The sequence below is a fragment of the Peromyscus californicus genome, unplaced genomic scaffold, assembly GCF_007827085.1.
Source record: "Peromyscus californicus insignis strain IS unplaced genomic scaffold, ASM782708v3 Scaffold_9__1_contigs__length_137607984, whole genome shotgun sequence".
Classification (NCBI taxonomy): Eukaryota; Metazoa; Chordata; class Mammalia; order Rodentia; family Cricetidae; genus Peromyscus; species Peromyscus californicus.
In genome coordinates this window covers 74,145,232-74,156,284 of record NW_026294617.1, presented here as the reverse complement: position 1 = coordinate 74,156,284, position 11,053 = coordinate 74,145,232, and the positions used below count along the sequence as shown (strand labels likewise).

General features: G+C 49.9%; 1 protein-coding gene across 1 annotated transcript; it reads right to left on the bottom strand.

Moving 5' to 3' along the window:
- Positions 1–1,253: 1,253 nt before the first annotated feature.
- Mtmr11 (myotubularin related protein 11) lies at positions 1,254–10,979 on the bottom strand. The gene is given in 19 exon segments (XM_052729916.1): positions 1,254–1,757; positions 1,759–1,893; positions 2,662–2,955; positions 3,308–3,490; positions 4,073–4,246; positions 4,480–4,646; positions 5,067–5,137; positions 5,498–5,564; positions 6,562–6,686; positions 6,768–6,856; positions 6,981–7,068; positions 7,283–7,418; positions 7,523–7,568; positions 7,570–7,602; positions 9,019–9,161; positions 9,297–9,357; positions 9,724–9,847; positions 10,224–10,312; positions 10,655–10,979. Coding segments are annotated over 19 exon segments (2,157 nt in total). The 5' UTR covers positions 10,721–10,979; the 3' UTR covers positions 1,254–1,691.
- Positions 10,980–11,053: the final 74 nt, after the last annotated feature.

Sequence of the window (11,053 nt, the reverse complement as noted above, 5' to 3'; positions counted from 1 at the left end):
GTGTCTGGGCAGACGGTCTGGAGCTGTCCCGGCACCCGGGGCGGAGCGGACGCCCTCAGCCCGTCTTGGTGCAGCGCTCGACCGTCAGGGGATCACATTGCTCCCCAAGTGCAAATTCAAGTGCTAAACCAAGCTTTGTACGTTCTGTGGCGCAGGGACGTGTGCGGCGGGGTGGGGATGGGGGTGGGGGGAGGACATGGGGGTCCCGCCAACCCCAGGGCTGGGCTGCCTTCGGAAGCAGCCTTTACCTCAGTCCACAGCCTCGTGCAAAGTCGCCCTCGGCCCTGGCTGGAGCGCGGGGTAGTTTGTTTTCCCCTAAGGGAAGAGACTGAAGTGTCTGAGCCCCACTAATCTTAGGGAAGTCTGAAACACGAGGCCCGGTGTGTTCCCAGGCCGGTGCTGAAGTTTGGAGAGGCCTGTCTCGCCGGGCGGTGGTGGCGCACGCCTTTAATCCCAGCACTCGGGAGGCAGAGGCAGGCGGATCTCTGTGAGCTCGAGGCCAGCCTGGTCTACAGAGCGAGATCCAGGAAAGGCGCAAAGCTACACAGAGAAACCCTGTCTCCAAAACAAACAAACAAACAAACAATGCTTGTCTCAACCTCCAGAGTACACTCTGGTCTCAGCAGCATCGTGCATTCTTGTCCCATCTTTTATAGTTAAGAGACACAAAGAGAGAGCCTTTCTTTTTTTTGTTTTTTTCTTTTTTGGTTTTTCAAGACAGGGTTTCTCTGTGCAGTTTTGCGCCTTTCCTGGAATTAAGTTTGTAGACCAGGCTGGCCTCGAACTCACAGAGATCCGCCTGCCTCTGACTCCCGAGTGCTGGAATTAAAGGCGTGTGCCACCACCGCCCGGCGAGAGCCTTTCTTATGGGCGTGATGGCACCTGTTAATCCCAGCACTCGGGCGACAGGCAGACTGGTGGATCTCTGAGATCCAGGCCAGCGTGGTCTACAGAGCTCGTCCTGGGACAGCCAGAGGTGCACACATACCCAGTCGGGGGTGGGGGTGGGGGAATTCCAGGCCAGCCTGATCTACAGAGCAAGTTCCAGAACAGCCAGGACTACACGGAGAAACCTGTCTCGACAAAAAGGGGGAGCCCTTCTTTCCCCAAATTTCATGTGAATTCTGCCGAGACCCACCTGACTTGGGTCCTTTATTTCCTTATTAATAATACAGGTACTTTTCTCTCAGTTCATACCCTTCCCCATCCACTTTGCTGAGATCTTCATTCAACACAAGAAACAATACCAGCAATGTGTAGAAATACTGTGCTTTAATGAACTCCTTAAATAGAAATACCACTACAAAAATACACAGTGGGAGGAGAGGGTGTCTCCCTTATTCACCTCATTCCCACAGAAGACTAAGGGACTGGATTTCAAAGCAGCGGTGAGGGGTTGAGAATGAGGTCTCTAGGACATCTTGTTGGTACTGATGAAAAGTGTCTCTGACCTCAGAGTTTTGACAGTTTGTCATCTAAAAGGTACGGAATTGCCTGGGGAAAAAGGCAGCCATACTCTAAATTGGTTTTGTTTCTTACTCTTTAAATCAAGAGAAACAAAAATAGCTCCAGGAACCAAACCAGACTGGAGAGCTGGAGGTGGGAGCCACACGGATGACAGAAACTCACGCTCTGAGTGAGCTCCTCTGTGGGCTGGGATGGGAAAGCTGAACGCCAAGGTCAGATAGAGATTAGCAGAGCCCCCTCCACACCCCCTCTGCCCTGCCCTGGAGAATGCCAGCAGTTTCAGCGGATCTGAGAGAGGATGGTGTTTGGATCTCTTCTCTTGCAGTGATCCTCAGGAGATACTCTAGGTGTCAATTTTCTTAATAGTTCCTGAAGACAAGAGAGCTCATCCTGGAGGCCAGAGACTGTAAGAGCTGAGGAGCCAGTCTGGGGAGGGGGAAGCAGGGTACAAAGGTATATTGTTGCAAGTCTAGCTTTCTCTCTTTCTTTTTCTTTTTCTGTTCTTTTTTTTTTTAAATCTTTCAAGACAGGATTTCTCTGTATATCCTTGGCTATCCTGGAACTCACTCTGTAGACCAGGCTGGCCTGGAACTCACAGAGATCTGCCTGCCTCTGCCTCCTGAGTGCTGGGATTAAAGGCACTGCCCAGCTAGTTTTCTTTTTTGTTTTTTTTTGGGGGGAGGTTTTTTGTTTTTGTCTTTTTTTTTTTTTTTTTTTTCCCCAAGACATGATTTCTCTGTGGAGCCTTGGTTGTTCTGGAACTCACTTTGTAGACCAGGATGCTCTACACAGGCATGGGCCACCACTGCCCAGGAAAGGAGGTAGTATCATGTTTGTTTGTTTGTTTGTTTCGAGACAGGGTTTCTCTGTGTACCTTTGGTGCCTGTCCTGGGTCTCGATCTGTAGACCAGGCTGGGCTCGAACTCACAACGATCTGCCTGGCTCTGCCTCCCAAGTGCTGGGATTAAAGGCGTGCGCCACTGCTGCCCGGTGGTAGTATCTATTTTTAAGATCCTTGCTACTTCGAGAGTCTTAAACGCTCTCTCCTCTTCTGACTGTGCCCTAGATTGCACATGGTCCAAGCCACAGGCAGTTTCCCCACCACCGTTATCCCGAGTGGACCCTGTTGGATAAATGGAGTGCCCCCACTTCCTCCAGCCCTTTGCCCCCCTCCAGTCTGTTTTCCCTTCTCACCTGGACCTCAGGCCTTCCCCTCAGGTAACAGCGTTTCCAGAACTTGATCTGAGGTCCCAGATATCCAGGCAGCAGTAGCCCAGGAGGTAGAGGGCAAGCTCCCCAATGTGAGGGGAGCCCCCATTCCTGATCAGCTAGGCTTTCAGAGGATCTAGCAGGTCGAGGGAGCCAATGAGAAGAGGCTGCCAGCAAGGAGGGGCTGTCTTGCCAAGGACAGAGCTGATTCAGGGCTGTCAGGGCCCCTCTAGTGAACAGCCACACAGAACTGGGGGGTCCAGGAACCATGAAGCTTGGCTAAAAGAGAAAGCAAAGTCAACAGGGAACTGAGAAAACCACTGCTTTCTAAAGTGGGGAGGGACTTCCAGTCACATTGTACCCGAGACTGAAGAAGCCCCAAGCCTCCCTGAGCTCATGGCTCACTAGGCTTTAGGGCTCTGGGCCTATTAGCTTGAGTTTAGAGGAACTTGTAATGTATGGATATGAAACAAGGAGCCTAACAAACAGAAATGAAGACAAAAAGGATGCTGTTTGCTATTCTAGGACATCGGTTGCTTTCTCTGAGGAACTCAGATATCCTGTCTTTCTACATCTCATCTAGTAGTGTGAACTTGGGCAAGTCAGGGGAATTGAAGTGTAGACATTTTACCTGTTGCCTAGGGAGCCAGGAACCTGGGCAATGCTTCGGATCGTAGCCAGGATTAAGGAACCGTGATATCTGTTCCTTGCTGTAGCGTAAATCCCAGTCCCAGACAGACAGATTTAGATCCGCAGAGCTCCCATCAAGGGGCTGGGAGTACTCAGGGGTGTAAACTTGTGTATAGGAGTTGAACTGGACAGCGGAAGCGAGAAAAGGGATGGATGGTTAGAGCTTAGGAAGTGACTTGGTGGATTAGAAGAGCACTTGCCATGTGAGGGTGAGAAGTTGAGTTTGAATTCCCAGAACCCACACAAAGCCAGACACATAACTCAGGATCAGCCATCTCAGGGCTTCCACAGGAAGATGGGAGGCAGACACAGGAGAATCCCTGGAAGCTCATGGGCCAGCTAGCCTGGAGTATACAGCAGACAGTAGGTGAACGATGAGGACCGACTCCTGAGCTTGTCCTCTGACCTCCACGGGACTGCTATTGCATGCATCCATCCACATTAACACACATGACTGTGCACACACAAAACTTTTAAACAGGGATTGTTAAGCCAGTGTGTGTGTGTGTGTGTGTGTATCTGTCCTACATCTATAGACAAATCATGACCCTCTTCCCTCCTATTTCAGGCATCACATGGAGACCAAAAGTCTAAACTCAAGAGTGAGCTCCCCCAACCCCTCCCACAAACCTCAGTTTTCATAAATCAAGACCAAATTCAAAGTCCGAATACAGGAAAAAATAAATAAAAAATAGAAGTCACTAACCTGTCCACTCTTCTTCCTACGCTCCCAGGGAGTATTTCTCAGGAAGGTGAGGGTGTCGGGAACCCGGATGCTGTCGTGCAGAGCAAGAAGGAAAAACTCAGAGAATTCAAATTCAGCTGGAAACTGCTGGAGGAGCTGCCAGACACAGTCCAGGAAAAGAGGAAACACTGCGGCCTGAGGAGAGAAAAAAGGGATCGAGAGTCTACAGGGATCTAAAGCACGGGGGTGGCAGGACACCAAGGGGTCAGGGGTAAAATAGGAATTGAGTAGTAGGCCGTGAGCATCTGAGTGTTCACTCGGGCTCACTCAGCCCATTGAGACCGGTTCACTTCAGTGGGTTAGGCTATACCATTCTCTCACTGTCATTTCTTTAGTAATGCCCCCCAAACAAAACCTAGTGTCCTCACCTCCTCACTGGCCCCCGTGTCCCCAAGCCTCGTCAGGAAGGGGTGTCCCGCCGCCACCCACTCTCGTTGCACTAATGACTGGAAACCAAACAGTGTCCGGGCTTCGGGGGCCGAAAGCAGCTGGACGAGTGAAGAGAGGAGACCATTGAGGTCACGGTCACCACGCTCTGGGCGATGAGGAAGGAACCAAAGAGGGGGTCCAGGAAGCTAGGGCAGGAGGGAATGGGAAGAGGAGCCGCGGGGAGAGGACGGAGGGCAGGGGAAGGAGGGGAAGCGGGATTGAAAGGGCAGGGAGAAGTACGGAGAAAACAAAGCTCAGTGGTCACAGACTTCACCTTCTCCAAACACCCAGTGCCGCAGAGGAACCACCATCCCAGGTGCCCTTCCCACCCTGACCCTGTCCCCATCCACTGATAAAGCGGTGGGAGGGACTAAGAGCACTGTAGAGTTGGGGACAACTGTTACAGTAGGGAGACTGTCGCTCTGAAGGATGCCTTGGCCCAAGTGCTTCCTACTGAACCTTCCACACTGTCCAGTCCCGTGAAGGAAAAGGTAAGGGACACAAAGAGCTGACCCAAGGGCCTCACCTTGAAGAACTACAGAACGGACCCGGGATGTCACTAGTACTGAGATGTCGCTGGCCTTTCGAAGACAAGACCTGGAGGGGCATGTGAGGGAGGGAGGGGTGAGTTAGAAGCGAGGCAGATTCCCAAACACCTGCTCCTTCTTCTAAGAAAGAGCAGTACAGTCTGAGGGATGAATTTATGGGAGGCTGGGAAGCCCACGTCAAGAGAAGCCTGAAGAAGTTGGATTTTTGTTGTTTTTTTGTTTCTTTGGAGACAGAGTCTCACTAATAGCCCTGGCTATCCTGGAACTCCCTATGTAGACCAGGCTAGATTAGAGCCCACAGATACCCACCTGCCTCTGCCCGTGCCTTGTGTGCTGGGATTAAAGATGTGCACCACTACATTTGGCTAGAAGTTGGACTCCTTCATCAAGATTAGAAAGTTGGGCGTACCTGACATAATCCAACCATCGTGTTCCTTCCAAGGCTGAGAACCACTTCTCTTCAGCTGTAGATGAATCTAACAGGGGGGTCAAGAAGGGCAAAGAGGTCAGGATCCAGGTCTATACCCTAATCGGTTAAGAAATCTGAGAGGGCCGAGTGTGGCATGCACTCTAATCTCAGCATGGAGGCAGAGGCAGATAGATCTCTATGAGTTGGAGGCCAGCCTGGTCCACATAGTGAGTTCCAGGACAGCCAGAGCTAGACTGTAAGACCCTGTCTCAAAAAAGTAAAACAAACCAAAAAAAATGGTTTGGTAGTGGGGGCTGGAGAGATGGTGTGGTGTTAAGAGGGCATATTGCTCTTCTAGATGACCTAAGTTGGACTCTCAGAACCCACGTCAGGTGACTCTTAGCCAACACCATTGGCCTCCACAGGCACCCGCAAATACATGGCATACAGACACACACATACACATATACATGATAAATGAAGGCCTTGGGTTTGATCCTCAGCATTTAAAAAAAGTTTTTATGAGTATACAATATTGTAAATACAATTCATCGTACACTTAAGATGGATAGAGTGAATTTCATAAAGTTTTTTTATTTTTCATTTTTGTTTTGAGACAGTGCCTCGTAGCCCAGACTGGCCCTGGATTCATTATAGTGATCCTCTTAATTTTATTTCCCAAATGGCGTGATTACAGGTTTGTACCACCACACCCATTCAGCCAGGAAAGTTATATTTTTAAAGTTGGGGAGCAGGATGTGGTAGTGCATGCCTTTATGCATGCCTCCCAGCACTCATGAGACGGAGTCAAGCAGATGGATCAGTGAGCTTGAGGCCAGCCTGGTCTACATAGTGATCTTGAGGCCAACCAGGGCTACATAATGAGACCCTGTCTCAGAGGATAAAAAATAAAACAAAAAACATTTGGGAAAAACAGGCTATTGGTAAATCTGTGGCCATGAAGATAGGATGGAAAAGTGAAAGATTATTGGGCTAAAGGATTATTCATGTATAATATACAAATAGGTTAGGGTTAGGGTTGAGGGCTCAAAGATTATTCTCACCAGGCAGGCAAAGGGCCCTCAGCTTCAAGTGGGCAAGTTGGATATCAGCAAGACTAGGCATCTCATCCATAGTATCTACCAAGACAACATCAGAGTGCCCAGCCTGGAGCATTGACTCCACTGCTCTGGAGGGAAAGAAGGGGTCAGGAATGAAGGCAGCGAGTCTTCCCAGAATAGCTGCCCCGAGTCTCACCACGACACCTCACCTGATATCTTCTTTGTTAGGGTCACTGGCTACATAGAAGCCTCCACATCGGAGAAGGTCACTGCCGCCAGGGTGGTGCCAGGACAGGCGCTTCAAAAGGGTGAGGAGAGGGTCATTGTGGAAGGAACTGCACTTAAGCCGCCCTTGCCCTGACAATGACCTCACCGGAAGCCCTCCCATCCCTTGTCCCCTGACCCTCTAATCTCAGACTGACCGGTCCACGGCCCTGATGGAAGTGGGCAAATGCTCTTCTGACCTCACTGTCCAGAATTCGATTAGGGACCCAGAAGTAACCCGAGAGGCTGCAAAATGGAGAGTGACGTCACAGCTTGTCAGGGACCTCTGCTAACAGGAAGCTATTATGATAAGGAAGCTACTTTGGAAAGACCATTCCAAGGGATCTCAGGTTTTAAAAAGAGGGAACAGGCTGGAGTTTACGGGAACTGCTGGCTTAGAGGACCAGGGAACTCTGGGAAGACTTGGGGGCAGCAGGAGCTGGGTGGACGGGGACATCACCTAGTAGCTATGTCGAATCTCTCATTGACTGTGCTGACCCTCCAGCCTCTGGCCCCCTGCTTCTTCCGCTCAGCTTCCCAGTCTTCTAAAGTCTCCAAGAGAGGAATAGGTGGTTTTCTGGAGCCAGAAACCTTGCCTGGAGCAGGAGTGAGACAGAGAGGAAGAAGAAATATTTTATCCAACTAGCCCCCTCCATTTCAGACTCTTCCCATTTCCTTGACCTAAAGCATCCTCACTTACCAATTTTGCTCATGGTTATTCCTCTATACTGCTGGATTTGACTACTTCTGAGCTCTGGCTTGAACGATGGCCATGGTTACCTGGGGAGGAGAGCATACATATCCCATCCTTTAGCCTCAGACTAGCAGTAAAAAGAATGAAACAGCATGTGTTTCTCTGTCTTTACCATCAATAGAGCAGAGCAGCTAACACAGGCCCCAGAGGAGGAGACCTCCACAATTGGTCGGTGCTGTGGGCAGAGGAACAAATCTACAACCATAGGATCATAGAATATTAATTTGGGGAGGAATCTTAGGAATGTTATCCAACTTTCCACATTTTTTAGAGGTGAAAATTTACCCATAGTTACTGTTCATAACTGACAGAGCCAGACAGGTCAGGCTCCTCCCCTTCAGGAGACTATCACTTGCTCCAGCCTTTGATTGGAGTGAGAGAAATGATTGTTGTAGAATATTATTTTAAGATATGTTACGTTTGTTTCTGCTGTGGAACATTTGTTTAATGATGCAAAGATGTGTTGTATTCTTTTTGTTTGTTTTGTTTTTAAGATTTATTTACTGCCGGGCGGTGGTGGCACACGCCTTTAATCCCAGCACTTGGGAGGCAGAGGCAGGAGGATCTCTGTGAGTTCGAGGCCAGCCTGGGCTACAGAGCGAGATCCAGGAAAGGCACAAAGCTACACAGAGAAACCCTGTCTCAAAAAACTAAAAATAGATAGATAGATAGATAGATAGATAGATAGATAGATAGATAGATAAAATACCATTCATACATATAAAATAAAAATAAATCTTTAAAAAGAAGATTTATTTACTACTTATATACACAGTGTGTAGTCTGCATGTTTGCCTGCAGGCCAGAAGAGGGCGCCAGACCTTATTACAGATGGTTGTGAGCCACCATGTGGGTGCTGGGAATTGAACTCAAGACCTCTGGAAGAGCAGTCAGTGCTCTTAACCACTGAGCCATCTCTCCAGCCCTGTTGCATTCTCTTATGCTGCATTTGTTTAACTCTGTGAAGCTGTGTTACTTTGCCTGTCTAAAACACCTAAAGGTCGAATAAAGGGCTGAACAGCCAATAGTGAGGCAGGAGAAAGGATAGGCGGGGCTGGCAGGCAGAGAATAAGTAGAAGGAGAAATCTGGTGGGGGGGGGGGGGGCAAGAGAACAGGGAGGGGAGGATGCTAGGGGCCAGCCACCGCCACCCCAGCCAGTCACAGAGTAAGAGTGAAAGATAAACAGAAGTAAGAAAAGGAGAAGCCCAGAGGCAAAAGGTAAATGGGATAATTTAAGAAAAACTGGCAAAAAAATAAGCCAAGCTAAGGCTGGGCATTCATAATTAAGAATAAACCTCCGTGTGTGATTTATTTGGGAGCTGGGTGGCAGGTCCCCAAAAAGAGAAAAAACAACAAAAACAAATGATGAGAGACCCTGGAGCATGGAGAGGATCCTGGGTTTCTAAGGTGAGAAGGGTTCTTCAAATGGAAGGGTTCTTACCTGAGAGGCCTGAGGCCCTAGCCCTCCAGCTTCAAAACCAACTCTAAGCAGACGGAAGTCTCGACCGTGAATGATAATCTCCTCTGGGATGAACTTCAGCTGGGCCCCCGGACGGAGGAGCTGCACCCTGGACAAGCCACTCACTGAAGTCAAGAGTCAGAGAGTGGAATAACCATGGGGTCGCTCTGGGAGGATTCCTTCTAATCCACCCTGCCCCACCCTTCTGGGGACAGAAAGGGGGTGTTCTGAGGCCCCTTTTATCAACCCCTCACACTTACCAGCCTCTAATCGCCCAATGTTGACCAGGGAAAAATCATAGTCACTGCTCAGGGGAGTATCCTAAAGGAAGCACAAGAGTGGTACTACAGACCTCGGACAGCCATCATTGTCCCACCCTGGGGCCTCCTCCCTCCTCCTCTGCCCTCCCCAGTAGAAGGCAACTTCCCTAGAAATAATTCCTACTGTCAATAATAACAGTCAAAAGACAACCCCTAATCCGTGTTTGTCCAAATCCAGACTCCCTTCCCAGTTCACTCTAGCTGTCCTTCTATTTTGTTTTGTGTTTTTAAAACAGAGTATTGCTGCATAGCCTAGGCTAGCCTGGAATGCTCATGGCCTTCCCATCTCACCCTCCAGAATGCTGGGATCACAGGTCAGTGCCACCATGCCCAGCTTCTGTCTTTTCTATTATACTGACCATCTCACCTGATTTCGCTGCCATCCACCAGGTTGGAAGGTGACCCTAAAGTTAGTGCAGATCAGAGTTCCAGGCAGCTCCAGCTCTCGCCCTTTCCGCAGCCCTGGTGCCCATGCTAGGATCTTCTCTCCTAAAAGAGGAACAGGGCAGCAAAGTTCCAGCTGTTCCTACTGCTGCCCACATGTCCACATACCTACTCCTCTTTCTAGAATGTCAGATAGCAGGGAAATGATTTGCATTTTGTAACCTCTAACAGCTCAGTGACAGAACATGGCACAGAGCAGACATTCAGTGGTCATGGACTAGTTAATAAGAAAAGGGCTAACCAAGGCAAGAAAGCAGAGGGAACACCAAGGTTGGAGCTCCCCACCAGCTCTTGAGGAGACAGGAGAGCAAGCCTCAGGCAGAAACACTTTAAGGAAAGGAATACAGTGCCATCTCTGGTGAGAACTTAAGGTTGGGGTAGGAGGAATTCTGAAGGAGTCTTGGAAAGTCAGATTATTACCTGGGAGGGCAACCAGAGGCCAGGCAATCACCAAGCTGATGACTGCTGTGCTCCGGCATCCTGTGGCCTGCGTCAGACTTCGGTCCAGAGAACTGAGAAGGGGAGAGTTAATCTGGGACTTCCCAAGCTCAGGATCTGGGATTCCTTCAGCAGCTGCCTTTGGGGACCCACACTGGGCCTCTCCTACTCAGGGAAACTGAGACCAGTGACTGCCAGGAGCTCAGGCCTGGGGCTGGCAGACAGGACAGGGAGGGGCTAGTTAATGAATAATGAGACAACTCGAGACTGAAAGGGCAGAGCAAGCTCCATGACAGTTGATAAAACAGATACACCCTCCTCTGGATCCTTTCTCCCCTCTTAATTTCCAGAGCATCCCCATTCACACCATCTTGCCACTCCCCGCCCCCCTCCCCACCCCCATTCCTTCTCCTTACCCCCATTTCTGGCTCCTCTTTCTGGGGGGCAATGTTGAAACTCTGGCCCCGGCCCCCCCACCACATTTCCCTGGCTCCATCCGGGAGTGGAGCAGCTAAGGGCGGGAGTCCTCGAAGATGCTCACTCTCTCTGGGGAGAGGCTAAAACCAAGCGGTCCCCGGAGAAAGAGGCGAGGGAGGGCCCAGGGGAAACACCGTTTGGGATGTGAAGAGCACAGTTCCGGGGGGTCTTATTTGAAAGGTGTGTCCTGCCCAGACAGGGAAGGCTCTTTGGAAACTTCGGTAACTCTAAAGAGGCCAGGCAAGATGCCCAGCCCCTTAAAGGAGAACACTCACAGTTTTTTGGAAAGTAAAAAAGGAAATGGAGGCCTTAAGAAAGATGGGAGAAATGGGGGTAAC